Source organism: Lemur catta, chromosome 4, assembly GCF_020740605.2.
Source record: "Lemur catta isolate mLemCat1 chromosome 4, mLemCat1.pri, whole genome shotgun sequence".
In the NCBI taxonomy this organism is placed as follows: domain Eukaryota; kingdom Metazoa; phylum Chordata; class Mammalia; order Primates; family Lemuridae; genus Lemur; species Lemur catta.
In genome coordinates, this window is record NC_059131.1 from 10175396 (window position 1) to 10194402 (window position 19007).

Consider the following 19007-nt stretch of genomic DNA (forward strand, 5'->3'; position numbering starts at 1 on the left):
TTTCCATTTGGTCTTAACTAAAGTGCTTTGTTAAATCTTCATTATATTAAGTCTACGAAGTTTCTCAAATCTTACTTGGGAAGAACTCTGGTCCCCAAAGATGTCTATGTCCTTAAGCCCTAGAATCTGTGAATATGCTACTTTACATGGCAAAGAAACTTTGCAGTTGTGATTAAGGATATGAAACTTGAGGGAGGGAGATAATCCTAAATTACAAAGGCAGACACAATCTAATCACCTGAGTCCTTAACAGTTGAGAGCCTTTCCTGGTTTTGGCTGGACAGAAGGATGTGAAGAAGGGTCAGAGAAGGTTGCAGGTAAACTGTTGCTGGCTTGGAAGGTGGAGGAGAGAGGTCATAAATCAAGGAATGAGGGCAACCTCTGGACACTGGAAAAGGCAAAGAAATGGATTTTCCCCCAGGGTCTCCAAAAGTTGTAAGCCTTACTCGTACCTTGATTTTAGCTTAGTGAAACCCTTGTCTGACATCTAATCTACAGAAGTGTAAGACAATAAATTTGTGTTGTATAAGCCACTAAATATATTTTTAGGAGGAACACATATAAAATAAACAGTGTCGAGAAGAATGTGATTAGAATTAGAACACGTGTAGTCCAGGTTATTTGAAGAATAAAGTAGAAATGGGGATAAAAAGTCTTGGGGGGTTACATGGCATTTTTATTCCATTACACAAAGAGCAGTCATGTTGAGGGGAAAGTAGCTCTATTTCTTTGCTGTTATAGAAAGGAAGACAAAGTGAACAGAACAGGCGGATATGGGCTCCATATAAGAGAATAATAAATGTATCCAATAAATGAATAGGTTGCCTTAGAAAATGGTAGGTTCCTGTCCAAGGAAGAAAAAAATTATCATTTGCTGAAGATACACTTGAGGAGATAAAGACTAGGGTTGGAATTCTGGCCCAACTACTAACTTGCTTCTGGCCATGAACAAATTACTTAACCTCTAACCTTCAGTTTCCTCATTTCTAAACTGAGATTATTAAATCTATGTTGCAGGGCCATTGTGATGATTACTTGAGATAAAATAAAATGTTGAGCCAGTGCCTGGTAATACAGTAAGTGAACTATAAACAGTAGTTATTACTGTTATATTACGTTGCATGTACAGTGACATCTGTAAAAGACAGATAACCTCTAAGGTCCTGTAACTTATTGCTAGCTAGACATCCATTTGGATGTGTGTGGGAGGGACCATTTTCTCCTTCTTTGGAGTTCCTACCTTGGCCCATAAAGCAGGAAGTTTCCCCTATGGGTCCCCAGAAGTTAAGTATTACTTCGCTTTTCACTCTCCCATTTTTCAAGAGAGGAGGAGTGACATCTGATAAATGAAACAGGGAGAGGAAACTGGTTACAGATAGCTAGCCCTCTCCCTTTCTTTTTGATATGTACCAGACTGTAGTAAGAGGACATTCTTCCACTATTCTTGTCCTTCAGGTGGTAAACATCTTTGCATCAGGCTCAAACTTCTGCCCCAGAGAATTGCATCTGTGCAATGTGGTCATGAACATTTGAAAGTGCCTAGTCTGAGTTAAGGTTTGCTCCAAGAACACACTGGATTTCAAAGACCTAGCCTAAAAAAAATGGAAAAATATCTCATTAATTTTTGTGTTGATCACATGATGAAATAATACTTAGGACAATTTTACCTACTTCGTTTTAGTTTTTTAAGTGTGGTGACTAGAAAATTTCAAATTCCACATGTGGCTCACATGATAGTTTTACTGGACAGCACTAATCTAGGGCCACCTCTCCGGAGCCCATGAATAGGAGGCAGTCCCTCTGACTAAGCACACGTGCTCTGCAGAACTGTGTGCCTGGCAGGGCTGTCTGAACATCTGAGGCAGGGAGTAGAGTGAGGAAGGCTCACATGGAGAACAAAGTCACATTCTCCACTCCAATTCTACAAACAATAAAGCTGATATTTTAATCTCCATCAATCTGATTCCACTATCTCTTAACTGATTATAACTTGAGAAGGAAAAATGAATGTTATTTATTGCTCTTCCTACAACAAAACCTGAAGATATGACAGAAATATTTCTACTCCCAGGGACACAGCACGAGACCACAATTTAGTGGTGAGCACAAAGCAGAGGCAGTGGTCCTGCCTAGTCCTCAGGGCACAGATTCCAAAGGTGTCTGTGCTGATCTGCTGAGGGTGGCTCTCAGATGAAACAAATGTGAGCATGGGTGGGAAACCCTCCCCTGGGAAGCAGGTTTCTGAGGCAAGTGGGATTCCACAGTAAACAGGCAGTGACAGCAGCTACTGCGGCACTCAACCGAGAGGAACCCAGGGCTTAAATGAGCAAAATGGAAATGAGGAAGGTATAGTGACTACAGGCAGGGATATATGAAACAAATCAGTCTCTGAGAGAGGAGACAGCATGAATGGATATACTTCCTTTCCTCCGAGGCAAACATATGCCACAGTTAACCTCTTGATTGGAGATTTTCCCAACCAATCTCTGGACAGCTGGCTTGATCTAATATCCTGGCAAAGCTAAAGCAGTAAGCCTTTCTCTGCCTGTTCTCCTGCCCTCCCATACCACTGTGCCATTGCTATGGTCTCTAGCAACCTCCTAACATGTGTTTGGACTGGACTAAGAACAAGATTCCGGGAACCTTATTTTGCTTGGTTAACTGGTGGGCTGGTGATTTGCTTGCATTTTCTAAATTGCAAGGGTATGAATATGGACCTGACACTGGTACAGCTTTTTTTCAATTATTCTTTGAGAGTCTTTAAAAATGATGAAAAACTTGGTGTGAGAGTAATTTAACTTCAGATTTGCTGAAGAAACTATACTGCTCCAGGGAAAGAAGGTATTTTCTGCTGAAGGAACCTGACTCGACCCAGACACCTAAAGCAGACTTCTCTGGCTAAGATGGAGCAGACACCAGGAAAAATAATCTATGGACTTTACTTTTTTTGAACTTCTAAATTTTAAATTTTGACTTAATTGAGCTTTAACTAAAAAGGCAGAAGGATTTAATTTTGGAGAATTTAATTTCTCCCTGAGAATTTAATAATGGAAATTGAAATTTAGGGCATTTTAAAGTTGCTGATCTATAGAATTTGGCATATTTTCTACTATTATTTAAGTTTATTGTATAACATGATAAACTTTAATCATCAATCCAGTTCGGCAAAACTTGAGATGGGAAACAGATAAGAGAAAGGAATTTTTGGACTAGATTACAGGGAGTCAGAAGAATGTGCTCACCTGACCTATTTTAGAACTTTCTGGAAACAGAGGCTGAACTGCCCACTAGTGATCTCAGGAGGATGCCCCACAAGACTAGCAGGTATGAGAGGAGTGGCCTCATGAAGTAGAGCATGAGGACCAGGGCCTGACAGACCCCAGTTGCCATTCCCCCCTGGTTAGCAAGAGATTAGCCTAATCAGTTAAGGGAATAAAAAGTTCATTCCCCAAAACTCTTATTTCTATTATGAGAAAACTTTCACTACAATCAATAGACAGAAAACTCTAGGAAGAACACACCTGGCATCTTTCTCCCTCTCCTCCATACTCTTCCGCATAGGTTGAGAACTGGCTTAAAAGCTGTGTGTCATGTGGCTTCCCTCTGCCAGAAACCTGAGGAGAATTACTTTCTGGTGCTGTTCTAGCTAGTCAAGTTTCAAATAAGTGTGAATGTGAAAAACAGCCCAGTGGGCTATAGGTCCAGGCTACACTCTTCAATTTCAGATCTTCCAACAACACTTAATATTTTTTATTGTGATATTTATTTCCATCTATTAGAATTCTAACAGTAGTTGTAAGAGGAGAGAGAGAAACACAGGAGACAAACTATGACTCAAACTCCCACACTGAGGGCCTCACCCTCAAGCTCCACTAATATAGGTTCTGGAAAAATCACCTCTTCTTTGACCTGATATCCTGGCCTAGAAATAGAGTTAAGGACGCGAGGGTTAAAAAAGGCCCCTGACGAGCTGCAGTTGTACTCAAGCCTCTTCTCCCTTCTCATAATTCTCTCTCTGAGAACTCCCCATTAATCCTGATAAACAATGACATAAATATATGTTTGTGTGTTAAGTACATACAGCAGTCTCCCCTCATCTGCAGTTTCGCTCTTAACGGTTTTGGTTACCTGTAATCAACTGCAATCTAAAAACATTAGATGGGAAGTTCCAGAAATAAACAATTCATACATATTAAATTTTGTGCCATTCTGAATAGCATGATGAAATCTCATGCCCTCCTGCTCCATCCCACCCGGGACATGAATCATCACTTTAGTATCCAGGCCTGATACAAAACCCACCTGTTAGTCACTTGGTTATGAGACTGAAACACAGTACAGGTTGAGTATCCCTAACCCAAGGTGCTTGGCCCAGAAATGTTTCAGATTTCAGATTTTTTAGGATTTTGAAATACTTGTACATACATAATGAGATATCTCAGGGATGAGACGTAAGTCTAAATATAAAATTAATTTATGTTTCATATATACCTTATATACATAGCCTAAAGGTAATTTTGTATAACATTTTTAAATAATTTTGTACATGAAACAAAGTTTGCATACATTGAACAACCAGAAAACAAAGCTGCCAGGAATGGAGTTTTTCACTAGTGATGTCATGTTGGCACTCAAAAAATTTTGGATTTTGAAACATTTCAGATTTTGTATTTCAGCTTTTCAGATTAGGGATGCTGATAATGTATATATAGAGTTCAGTACTATCTGCAGTTTCAGGCATTCATGGGGGGTCTCGGAATATATCCACCACGGATAATGAAGGACTACTATAGGTATATTAGCTTAAAAAATTATAAAGTCTAAAATTTATAGAAGGAAAAACTATATTATACAGTTCATAAAATCAAAGGTGGTATAATGACAGTAACATGTACATAGTCCATCTTACATTTTCAAATTACTTATTTCTACATCTGGAAAACTCATTAGAAATTAATCTATTTTAAAAAACTAAAATTTCAAGAATATCCTCTCTGCATGTACCAAAACATGTCTTTATTATTCTTATTTGTATTACAAATATTTAGGAAGTTGAAATGATCTTTTATATGTGGGCATCAAAGATGGCTGTGGTCTTGGAAACAATAACCTGTGACAGTGGTTCCCAAAGTGTGGTCCACAAACCACAAGAGTCTCAAGACTTTTAAATTATTTTTATAATAACACTAAGATATTATTTATCTTTTTTCACTGTGTTGACGTTTGTATTGATGATGAAAAAGTAATAGTGGGTGAAATTCTGAGGACTTAGCACAAATAAAACCATACTAAGAGCCACTGTATTCTTCACTGTCATTTTCACTTAAGAATGTTCTAGATGAAAGAGTAAAAATCATTAATTTTATTAACTCTCAACCACTGAGTTCATATTTTTTAACATTCTGTATGAATAAAATATGTACACATAGAGAACTCCACTGCATACAGAAGTATGATAAGGAAAATGTATTTGTGCAATTGTTTAAACTGTGAGCTGAAGTAGCTGTTTTTTGCATGCAACCCCATTTTGCTTGAAAGAACAACTGATAGACAAACTATGGTTACTTAGACTTGAATATCTGGCAGATATTTTCTTCAAAGTGAAGAAAGTGAGCTGTCACTTCAAGAAAAACGACACACAGTATTTGTTGCCAATGATAAAATTTGAACTTTCAAGCAAAATTAGAATTTTGGAAAACTTATATCCACCACTGTAAGGATGACAGCTTTCCAATACCTAAAGACTTATTTGATGAGACAGGTGCTCATATTAATGCGTGTGATTTTTTGATATTATATGACTTTATGTATCAGCATTTGGATGATCTGCATAACTCAGTGAACCGTTATGTCCAAATTCCTAATGCAATCATACTACAAAATCATACCGGTAAGAGATCCATTCAAAGTGTAATCTAGAGCAGTAGTTTGAATGTAATAGGGTACAAAAAGTTCAATAATATGGTTTCAAATTCCACATTGCAACTCATCTTTAAGAATCTATCATATGTTGAGTTTCAGTGTAGTATCAGAGAAGAACACCCAAAATTATAGGCTATTAAAATACCACTCCCCTTTCCAATCTTATATCTGTGTTAAGGCTGGGTTTTCTTCATATACTTCAAGCAAAACAACACTAGAATGAAAAATATGAGAATCCATGTGTTCTATTAAGACAGACATGTAAATGTATTCTTTCATTAATTTTTGTCTTGGAAATATAGTTGGTTTTCATTAAAATATGCTATTCATGTCAATAATGTATCTTTTACTGGTAATTTTAAGTGAATTAATAAGTATTTTTAAAATTTCTTTTAACTTCTAATATAATAAATATCAATAGATATAACCAACATAAACAAAAGCTCTTTAGGGTCCTCAATAATTTTTAAGAATGTTAAGGCATTCTGAGATCACAAGTTTTGAGAACCACCAATCTATGATGATAATTAATTATATAAACAACCATTTAAGGAGTACCTGCTTTATACTGTACTAGAAAATGGGGATCCATGTTCACTCTTAAAAAATTTCCAATTTCATGGGGAAAGTACTTCTCAATCATAATAATTTAAAAATTCTTTAAAACTTGTTTTACTATAAATGAAAACTTCATTTTACGTCTCTTACAAGCAAGTCTTTACCAGCTTGATGTTTCCTATAGCAACTAATACTTATATGGCACACAGTTGATGCCTAAATGCCTCATGATTCATTCTGAATCTACATAAAATACATTGGACCTATGCATCAGAAAGTCACATATCATGCCATGTAATTAGGTAATACATATTATCTAAATATTTTTACTTAGGTTTCAGACACCAATCACTCATTATGATGAAAGATGCACTGCCATCCTTAGTTAAAAGATTATTTTGGCAGCGTGGAGACCCTGAAGTTATAGCTACAATGCAGCCTTTTGACCAAGCCTTAAACTTATGAAATAAATTTTATTTTTAGCTTAAGTAATGCTTTTGAAGATAAATTTATTCTTCTAGATTTTTATGCCAAACACTCTGGATAATAGGAAAAGGGTAAATGGTAGCTTATGTCGAGAATTTGAACAGTAATGATATAAAACAAAAATGTTTTTATGCTGTTTCCACAGCTCCAGAAGGTAGAGCCAAACAATGGGGATGATAAAGAGGCGAAAGAAAGATGCCTTTTATTAAATAAATCAAGCAAGCAAGCAGGGATAATGACTTAATTATCAATAGAAATGATGTTTGAAGGTCAGAGAATAGACTAGATAAAAGGTTCTCAACAATTTTTCTGCTCCAACCCAAAGGAGACAATATGCTCCCATCAGAAACAGTTGTTCACGATGCAAGGAACCACAAACGGTGTCAGCTGGAACAGTGAGCACGTGTGGAGTGGGGTAGGGAGGGGAGTGGGAAATGCCTATCCAATTCCTGGTTGAGAAACACCTAGCAAGGTACTAGAAAGCCTTTTTAAATTCTGTGATTACCTGTTTTTTAGTTTAAAGTTGTTTTTCTTCTTCTTTTTTTTTTTTCTGAGACAGAGTTTCACTCTATTGCCTGGGCTAGAGTGCTCACAGCAACCTCAAACGCCTGGGCTCCAAGGATCCTCCTGCCTCAGCCCTCTGAGTAGCTGGGACTACAAGCGTGCCGCTACGCCCCACTAGACCTAGGGGTTTTTAAAGGAGTATCCCGGTAAACTTCTTGGTAGCATTTCTTGAATGAGAGGAGTATTTTCCATATATTTATCTATGGATGTAGTTGTACCAGCAACTGAAAACAAATGGAAAGTAGAAAATACAAAGGCTGGTATTACATCTATGCTCCCCTTATCTAACCACATCATGCCTGAACCAATCAAATAGTGCCTTTCAGCTTCTTTTACCATTTTCCTGAATTTCTAATCCACTAACTTGTTCTCTGTCCCTTCTGTGAAAGTGTTTCTAATTGCTGAATTGACAAGAAATAGGAGAGCAATTCTAATCTGACTCAACCAAAACAAAACAATTTAGATTTGGTAAAAATGCACTTTAAGCATTTGCACCCTTTTCCCTTCTGCATATTAATCACCTCAAATGTCAGAGACTTACTCTCTGCCTATATGACATAATACCATTTGTGGATATTTTTCCCAGAATTTTTAAGAATTCTGCTAATGCAAATGGCAAGTGAATGACTGTTATCATGAAGACAAAGGGCCTTCTATGGTATATTTTACCAGTGGATTGGGCACTAAATTCAGGTTTTGGGAATATTCTTCTCTGAATTCTAATATCTGAACAATTGTTTATTGTTTTTACATACTCTAGAATCAGCTTACCAATTCTTTCCAAAAATTTGGTTCTGAATTAAATGTGGGTACACATTTGAAAACTGCATACTGTGTATGAATAGTACACACTTATTTTACATTTTAAACATCATGTACAAGCTGTGGGAACATCTGGTGTTTTGCAAATTTGGGCAAATCCAGCTGCATTTCCTCTTCCAAATGTGTCCTCTGACATGTGCAGGTTGTGTTTCATTTTGATTTTTATACTCTCTCTCTCTCTCTCTCTCTCTCTCTATATATATATATATATATATATATATATAGCATAGCATTGTGTGGTTCAAACATGCAGTTTAACCTTTATACCTTTCCTCTCTAAACAGAAAATTAAAAGCTTGCCAATTAATGAGGAAAAATATTGTGGCTAAACAAAAGATGTAAAGTTAATTTTAAACGTATCTGTCTCACCTTCCTATAACCTACCTGACTCAGCAGAAAACCACCTCTTAAGAATAGTTTACAGTAAATAAATATCTACGCTTGGATTATACTATCTGAATTAAGAGAAAGCAATGCAATAAGTGAATCTTTACCGGGACAGCCATGCATCTCTTAATGGCAAAAATACACACATATGTGCACAAACAACTGTGCCACACATTTTCAGATGACTGGTGGGCATCTCGAATGTGTAAGATTAAGGAACTAAAGTAATGAGAATGTGCTATGATTTAAAATCATTTCTCTTAAAACATCATGAATAACAGCTAAAACTCCAAGTGAACTCTATACCCTACTCTTAAGTTTAATCATGAATAAAATAATTGCTGTTAGAAAGTCTAAAGTGTCTGTCCACCTCCATACACAGACTCACAATTAGCACACAGCCTGGCTGACCTTGACAGCCTTCCTGCCCTCACATAAAATATTTAAAGTCACCTTCGGCCTGAGGGTGGGAGTAGGAGACTGCCTTGGCAGGAAGGCTCCACTTCCCTTCTGGCTCATCTGTTTGGCCCCGTCAGCTGGTTCACTGGTCCTGGATCCAGCCATTGTCCTGGATTTCAACCCCCCACTGGGTTCAGCCCCTTTCCATCCATTTCTCATTCGGACTTGGCCCTGCTCTGGACACATCCCAGGATAGGCTGCTCCTCCTGGACTGAAAATGCTTGGGGCTCTCTGGTCTAACAGCTCTTCCCCCTGCAATTTCTAGAATGGCTCCAGCTCCTGGGCTCTAGCTGCTTGTTCTATGACTTCCTAGAGGTAGTACAGTTCAGCAGTTAAAAGAAAATGCCACAGAATAAGTCTCCTTGACTTCAAATTGTGGCTTCTCTATTACCAACTTAACTTTGCTGCATCTCAGTTTCCTGGTCTGTAAAATCAGGGTAACAACATTATCTACCTCACAGGTGACTCAGCCACGGCCTCTGACTCAAGGAGGCAGAAGCCTAACAGACATTCCTAAGGCCAAACCACACAGCTGATAAGCGGTAGGTTCAGAGTTCAAAGCCAGGTTTACATGAATCCAAACATTCTCTTTTCAAATGCTATTTTCCTTTAAAATCATCCTTATTGTCCTCCTCAAAAACAACAAAGATGATTATCTCCTTTTTTATAGGAGTGCTAGTAAAATTTAAAACCAAGTTATTAAATAAATTACTTGGGCTGCAATATTAAGAAAATAAAGAAGTCCTTGGTTATCCACAGCTACTAATCTAGTGATTTGGCTAAAACTAGTATTCTTCACAGAGTTTTGAATCTCTGCCTGTGCCGACCTCCAAATGAATGATTTGCAATTCTTAGCCTTTACACTATATTTCTAGGATAATATCAACTATAACAAAGATATTTGGGATAGGGTAGTGGGCAGATTTACTGACTTGGGGGAAGGAGAAGGCAACAGCAAAGATGGGCAAGAGAAGATAAAAAAGGGTACTCCAAAGGCAATAGAGTTCTCAGTAGGTGAGACTAGAAGCTGGGAGATTTTCCAGAAGAGATAATGCCCAAGATCCAAGCAGTGAGATATTTATATTTGTTTAGCAGTAGTATCTGGGTGAGAGGCAAAGAAGGGCAGGAAAACCCACATTATCTATTCTGAGTGAGACCACACATCACTGAGGGACGGAGACCAGGCATTAGGACACAGTCAAAGGGCTCGGACCCAGGCATGGAGTTAACGGTAGAAAATGCGATGTGTACTCTCATGCATAATTCCATCACCAACTTGTATACTGCGTGATATTCATGTGAAATTTTTTAAGGATTTAATTTAGCCACAGCTAAGTTGTTAGTCTGGGTTCTGAATGTAGATAATCTGGGCTGGGCACTGAAGCGTCTTTACATTTGGCAATTGAAAAGAAGAGGAAAGTGCATTTACTATAAAATGACATATGACAACTATAACATGCACAAAATGTACATGTAAATGTACATCTACATTATTTTAATTTAGAATAGTTGTACATCCATAATAGAGGAAAATGATTTCCCAATTAAAACGCTTCATACTTAGCAAAAAAAAAAAAAAAAGCCAACATGTAATTATTTTCCATTTCAAGAAAGGAAATAAAAACAAAATCTGCAAAATGTACAAGCAATTTTCATTTCTTCTAAAGCACTCAATCCACTTTAAACTATTTTTTTGGTTACCTTGGTCACAGCTTTTGGAGTAAATGTAATTGCATCTACCACAGTGATGAGGTCATCCAGGTGGAGGCGATCAAAGTACTTCATGCAGACATCATAGGCATGAAGCCACTCCGATGAGGACTCTGGGACTTGTTTAATGAGGTGAGGGTCTCCAGTCCAGAACAACTTCTGTAACCAGACAGTGTACAGAGAGCTTGGGGACAGCATCTGTCCATCCTTTCCAGGGATTTTGGGAACAAGTTTGGAAATAGATAAAATATTTTGACTTGAAAGGACTGGCTCCAGTGCTTCAAGAGGACTCATGTTTTCATCTGTCAGCTTTTTGTAATTAAGACCTACCAGAAAGAAAAAAAAAGAAAGTAGGTGAGCAGTTCATATAAACATACTGGAGCTTTCTACCATGCACATTGCCCTCTATATGGCTGAATGAAAAGATCTATCAATTTAGCTATAGCAGGTTTAGGTTTTCAGATAAATAGATCAGTAGATTTGAGTTCTAGTTCCAGCCTTAAACTTAATTAGCTGCATGATCCTAGACAGGTCACTCCACTTGTGTGCCTCGGTTTCCTCATTTGTACACTGGGGATGGAAATGTGTCCGTGCTCCCTCAATTCCCCACAGCACCTATGTTTTTTCCTTTCATGTATTCACCAAACTACATTATACTCATTTGTTATTTATCTGGCATTTTACGAGTTACTTGAAGGCAAGAATTGAATCTTCTTCCTTATCCTCTATGTCTAGGCCAGTGTCTAATTTGATTACTCTGTAAACAACGGATAAACTGAATAATCTCTCACAATTGTCATGAATTTCAAATAAATATATATTTGAATGTGCCTTGTAAATGAAAAAGCATCATACATATTTGAAATATATTAAGGTATTTAATTTCTTAGCTATGAGCATAAAGATACCATTCTAAAGATTTCCATGACTTATCAAAGATTCAAAGGTTCTTATTTTAAGTGTTCCATGCATAGTTTAAACATATAGGCTCTAACGAAATTTTGCCAAATTGCCTTTGTAAAGTGTCTCAGCCTTATCATTTATATATATTAAATATGAAATATAACCAATAGGAGTAGAGAAAAAAGTCCCTGGAGCAGTTGTCTAAAACTTTGGATTTTAGTACCAAGTCTATCATAAGTCACTATATGATTTTCAATAGGTTTCTTCCTTTTTTTGGTATTTAATTTACTCAACCATAAGTGAAGGAGTTGGAAAGATAATAACTAAAGTCAATTAACTTCCAAATTCTGTGGTTTCAGAGCTCTGCCAACCATAATGCATGGACAGGATTGCACACAGAAAATGAATCCTTAGATTTAATTTTAAAAAAAAAGAGTTTAAGCAGGAAAAGACTCATCCTACCTGATGCAACTACCTTAAATTTCTTCAGCAGTCGAATGTGGGTTTCCGGTTTAATGGCATATTTCCCAAAATCTGCACAGCCACAGTTTTCCAGAAGAGTAAAATAATACAGCAGCCTTTCATGATCAAAGCCACCAATAGTAGGGTAAATGTACTTGACCATGTGCTTGTGAAAGGCTTCAGGATCAGTCTTCAAAGTCTCAAAGAGATGAAGGGCTTGGGCTCGATTTTCAATTTCTCCTGTGGACAAACTGAAATTAAGAGGCAAAGAAACTGTGTTAAGTAAGATATGGTTCCATTCTTACCATTTCTGTCTTGTGAAGGAAAGAAAAAAAAAAAGGATTTGGTTCCTTTATTAAGCAAAGTGATTTTTTTTTTTTAAACTCAGGAGGAAATGCTACTACTTATAGGTCCCTTCTTCCTGTCTAATCAAAGGCAGTAAACCACCAGGACCCAGTCAGCTTGCATAAAGGGAAACACACAAATGTTAGATGCGTATGGTTGCGCTATACAATTTTCATGTTATCTCATGTGGGACCACAGCAATCTCGTGAGGTAGATGTCACTTCACATTCCTGCAGTTGGGAGAATTGTCCGATGATTCCTAGCTAGGGAATAAACCTGGCTCTATCAACTTCCACTATGAATCATTCATTCACAGCACAAGAAAAATTTAAAATCTCTGCTTCTTTACAGAAATGTAAATAGCTGTATTTCAGGAATCCAGGAAATGGTGAAAAGAAAAAACTCAAACTTTTACGTGTAAGTTTTACAACCAAGAGTCTTGAATTGACATTCAATAAACCCAAATTTTATACTGTGTTAAAATAAAATTAAAATAGGAAAGAAGAGATAATTGTACTTTCACTTGAATTATCTGTAGCAATGTAACTTGAATAAAACACGTATCTTAATATTTTTATCCTATCTTAGATATCTTCATAATATAATACAAAAGTCATTTAAGGTTAATGTTGGGAAAAAAAATTAACACATTTTTGTTTGGTTGATCGGTCTGTGTTTTTTTGAAGGGGGAAGGAAGGAGTTAATGCTGGCCTTGTGCTTCTCCTTGGACAAGAGCCTCTGGTCTGGTGTAATCTCATTTTTCTGTACAAGATGAGTTTCCTACTCTCTAATTTTGAGAGTCCTTCGGGCAGCCCTCCACACTAATAGAAATGCCCGATTTCTAGAGTTCTCAGAGGCAGCAATGGAAGCATCTGGAGGCAGTAAGTGAGACCTCTGGCAGCATCAAAGTTAGCTTTCATGTAGTTTTAAAACAACTCCTCTGAAACAGGATACCCTCTTTATTAAAATTACCACTTTTAGAAAGTGCCAACAGACATATGTTTTTGGTTTATGTAGATACAGTTAGTATCAATTGTGTTTTAAAACTTTTATGAGAGTGTGATGATACTTGGGATAACAGGGGGAATCTAAAAAGTCAAAATATCAAGTAATTTTAAAAATTGGTCTTTTTACTTTTGCTTCAAGAGAAATTTTATTTTTCCATTAAGACATAGTTTAAAAATTTACAAAAATATATCTGTAAATATGTCTCCAGTCTATAAAAGTTCCCCAGGCTGCCTCCTTTCTGCTACCGGCACATGCTGGATATCCTTCTACTAGGGTACTCAGGACGTGTTTTTACTATTTATTACCTGGACTGTTTCCCTCACTAGACTATGTGCTGCCTGAAGGCACAGATCATCATTATATCTTCTTTATCTTACAAGGAAATATTCAGTACACGTCTTCTGAACACTAAGCAGCTGGGTGGATGAGCAAACCACGAGGTGTCCTCTAGGTACAAGGCACTGTGCTCAGCACTGGGGAGCATACAAAGATCCACAGCACAGAGTTCTCATCCGGGTGTGAAAACCTAGTCGAGTTATAAACACTGAGAGTTAAATAATGATGCAAAACAATGGTGTTGGCTGACAAAGGGCACACAATTACAGTCCAATTAAGAGTAGGATCTCTAAAAGCTATGACTGCAGAGGGAGAAATCAATGACAATGGAGGGCTTAGTGAAAGAAGTACTTGAGATTGGCATTGTAGAAAGGAATGAAGCAGAAACACTGTGAACAAAAGTATCAAGACAAGAAAGCACGAGGCCTGTACAAGTTAACAGTGAGTATAAATGGCTGGCTGGTCGGAAAACTGTCTTGATGCCATCACTATTCAAAGTATGCAACGTCATCTCTGAAAGATACTGTACATACAGTGGTACACGACAGTGAATCACAGAATTTCTTTTGTTCTTTCATAATTTGGTAAATTAAGTCTGAAAACAATGTAGCGAAGAAATAAATAAGAAACTGTATAACCCCATTAAGATGATTCTTACTGACAAAGATTTGTGGGCAGAACAACATGCCAAATGGAGGAGGGAAAACAAACTTGCATTCATTGTGCCAATTATTTGCTAGGTAAATGAAAGCTGCCACTCAGAGGGGTTATGTGACTTGTTCAGGACCAAGCGCCCAGATCTGTCAGGACCTGAAGTGTCTATCTGTTCACCACATCACAAAGTAACCATCAATTCATGAAGGTCAAGCGCCTACAGGAACAGCCACTTCAAAAACAGAATTCTTTCTGTGACACAGATATGAGTTCTCTCTCCTGGCAGCAATAATCTAAAAGAGTTTTCCTGTCATACTTCATTCCTAACACCCTGATAAACAGAGTATTCCAGACAGACTCATCTACCAAATGGACAGAAAACAACTAAATCCTAATACTTTTAGTTTATCTCTGTTTGACTTGATTCCGAATATAGTCTCTCAATCAACATTATTCTCCCCCATGCCCACCCACTTACTCTTCTGTGCCTACAATTCAGTTGGCCTGATAAGCAATTTTACCTAATTATCTTGTCAAGGCAGATACTGGAATACCTTTACTGACACATGATAAATACCAAAACCTCCCTTTTCAGTAAATTACAATGTGCTAATCTTTTATAGATGTCAGTAATCAATAACCCACTTTAATAGTTTCCACCGAAAGAAGCTGTTATCTTCCTTTTAGAAAAAGAAATGAAGTCACTGCTTAGAAAATAATTCCAAAGAACCCACATTCAAGAAAGTAAAAAGAAGTACCATGAAACCATTGTGGACTTTTTGCTAATCAAATTAATGATTACCCTTAAAACCTGTTTAAGTGTTTTTTCCTGAACCAAGTTTTAGCCATAAAGCAGCTTATATCTATAGTGCATATTTAACTTTCAGAGATTAACTACAGGAAGAAGCTAGCATTAGTTGTAGTCAATGTGCAAGGAATAAATTATTAGTACTAATCCCATGATTAAGGTGTTCTCTAATGACTTGAAGTTGTCAATCACCCAAAAATGTGATTCAAGAATACCATGTATTGAAAGGATTTATATTCATATAAGAAAACAAATTATTTAAATACACTTTTCTTTATTCAGTCTGAGATTGAGTGATAGTATAAATCCATTAGCTGACTGAAAGGAATACTTCGAATGAGGAGGAAGGGGGAGGGCATGAGAGGGAGAAGGCTTCTGGGGAAAGGCTGAAGAGAGAGCAGAGGGGGTGGGAAAGGGCTGGAAATTAGAATGCACAGATAACCTGCCAGCACTTTTGCTTCTATCACCTCATCTATTATAGTTCTCATAATAACCCTCTGCAGAAGACCTCATTATTCCTATTCTCTGAAGGAAGCTGAGGCTCAAACAAAAATCACACAACCAGTGAGAGGCAGAGATTGACTCCAAATTGGGCCTTTCAAGTTCAGCTTTCTGCTTCTACTCAATAAAGCAATAAAGCTGATATTTTCATCCTAAAATCTTATGTTGGGCACAGTTCAGATGGAGTAGCTTGCAAGTCCAAAGACTAAGCCTAAAAGCATGAAGATCTATGAATCCAAATGAGTGACCATCACCATGAATAAACAGTGAAATGAGCAAGTCTACCTTCCAAATTGAAGGTGCTCCTGCCCAAGGAAATCAATCCAAGATACTTGCCACATAAGTGCTGCAGAATGAATTTGATGTGGCAGACTTGATCTGTGGTGTTGCCTGACAGCTCAACATGTGATTACTCAGGGAAAATGTGGTCAAAATCATTATGGCATTTTTTAGTTTTGCCAACTTTTTGGTCAAGTGTTTTTGCAAACTGAAAAATCGAATTTAACTAATTTTTCAAGATTACCCAGATAGTTGATGAGAGAATCAATAGCAAGTATCTCAAAGCCTATTTCTTGTTACACCACTACTTGGTGAGTTACTTCATGGAAAGTTTTATGATACGAACAGAGTGGTGATGCTGAAGGCCCTATGAACAGGCTTTGTTCCTCCATAAAGATGGCCTTGTTGCTTTAAGCCTTTTAATTTTCCATAAAATGTCAACTCTGACTGGTTTATATAGCCTCATATTACCACTTCTCTAACAAACAATGTTTTAAGAAACACCATAGCACAGAAATAATAATAGACATCATTTATTGAGCACTTACTATGTGCTAAGCACTATATCATCTCATTTAATTCTCACAAAACGTGTATCTTATAATTGATATCAACACTGACTTGAAAAATAATTGTACAAATATCAGATGTTCAATGTTAGGCTAATAGTGGCCACAGGATGGGTTTAGTAAGGTTTGCCCATTTCCAGAATTAAAAATAATAGCTACATTTTTTTTGAGCAACTACTACTTGTCAGGTATCTTGTATAAATTACCTCAGTCTTATTATTAGTTCTGCAAAATGGGCTGAACACAGTCAATTTGCAGAGGAGAAAACTTAGGCTTAGAGGGATTAAAAAAACCTTATCTATCAAGAATACACTATGGGAAGGCCACACACAGAGCCATAGTGTGAAACATTTACATGACTAAAAGCCTGAGCACTTTCTACTGGATGTAAAAAGGCCAAAATGTATCTTCTTGCTTATATTTTGTGCCATTGTCAGGAGCTCTTGAGTATTTGGGGGAGAATGATGTTAACCATCACAACATGTAAATGCAGGCTGCAGATATACGGAAGGAATCACTTCCATTTTTGGTAATGGTAGTAATTAGTTCTTCCATTTTTTAGAACTAATATTTTGTAACCACACCAGACCAATTCACTTCAACTTTTATGTAACAAAGTTGTGAATTGTTTTTCAGTTGCCATGGACCTCCAGGTTGAAGGTCACATAATCTGCGCATGCCCAGATGAACCAAGCGTGCAATCATGGATGGAACCTAAGTGCTTGGATCAAGGAGCGGGGACTAAATTAAAAAGCAGACACTGCATGGCAGGATCTAGGATCCAATCAGATCGAGCCCTGGCATCAGCCCATGGCAGGATCCAGTCAGAGTAGGCTTCCTGGCATCACCCCCTTGTAAGATACTAACAGATCACGCCTCATGACCCTCTGACTATAAAACCAGCCCAATCCTCCTTTGGGGACATCCTGCTTTGGGAACTATCCCTAATGTGCTCCTTACTTGTGCCAAGTAATAAAAACCTCCCTGTTAGAACCAACTTATCTGTGTGGAGGTAAAAATTTCTTCTTAGGCACAATGTAAATCACAGTTCTGAGCAAGTAATCTTTTCCCCTGGACCAAGAGAAAGATCAAAACAAAATTTATGACTCAATTTTAACAACTGCATAAAACCTGTGACCTGAATATCTATATTCAACATTCTTGCTCTAATAGGTATTTTTCCTAGTCCTGTATTTTTGTTTGTTTTAAAATTTTCAACATTATGACTTTTAATAAGCTAAATTTCCTTAAATCCTAGGGGACTAAAATGGGGTTAAAGCCTCCCCTTCTCCATACCACTCGCACACTAATTCCTCAACAAAGCCAGGGTTCCTCAAGGGGAGATGGAAGAGAAGGCCAGAATTTAGAATTCTTTACAACGTAACAATCTGGACACAAATCTTTGTGAGTATCAAGTTTTAGGCATAAATTCTATCGATCTTCTGTGTCCATTCAGAAAAGGAAGATGCATTATATTAATAGTTTATTCAACTTCCCACAGATACCTCTTGCTCTCACTCATTCTTGCATCTGAAACCCAAAGAATCCTACCAGAGAATATGAAATTGACTGGAAAACAGCACAGCACATTCAGAGTCCCTATGACCAGGGACCTCACCACCACTCCACCCATGTGTCTAAAAGAGACAATACTAAACTAACCAACATAGAAGACAGTGTCAGCAGGATCTCTGCAACTCAAGAAAAATCACTTGAGTAATCACCTCAGTGACTAAAAAGTATAATAGATATTAAAGTTATCACCTCAGTGACTAAAAAGTATAATAGATATTAAAGTTAAATCAAAATGCAGGATGTTTGGCCTTCAAATTTGCTGTTTAAATAAGAAGGGAAAAGATGGGAAGTGTTATCAAATCTGACTCCTACTTAGTTTTCCTTTGTCACTCTGTTCCAGCCACAATGGTCTGCCTTTAGTTACTCAAAAACATCAAGAACTTTCCTGCCTTTCTGTTCCCTTGGCCTGGACCACCCTTTCCTCCATTCTTCAAGAGTGAGCTCTTTTCTCTTCACATCCAAGAGAGGTCTTCCCTACCTGCTACTTCTGCATCGACTTTTTTTTTTTTTTTTTTTGAGGCAGAGTGTCACTTTGTGGCCCAGGCTAGAGTGAGTGCCGTGGCGTCAGCCTCGCTCACAGCAACCTCAAACTCCTGGGCTTAAGCAATCCTACTGCCTTAGCCTCCCGAGTAGCTGGGACTACAGGCATGTGCCACCAT

General features: G+C 37.4%; 1 protein-coding gene across 1 annotated transcript in view; it reads right to left on the reverse strand.

Moving 5' to 3' along the window:
• Positions 1-19007, reverse strand: part of NBAS (NBAS subunit of NRZ tethering complex) — a 319324-nt gene that overhangs the window by 76479 nt on the left and 223838 nt on the right. The window contains exons 43-44 of the mRNA XM_045549061.1: positions 12274-12524; positions 10900-11234 (exon numbers count right to left, since the gene is read on the reverse strand). Coding sequence (XP_045405017.1) covers positions 10900-11234; positions 12274-12524 — 586 coding nt within the window. The remainder of the gene's footprint in view (positions 1-10899; positions 11235-12273; positions 12525-19007) is intronic.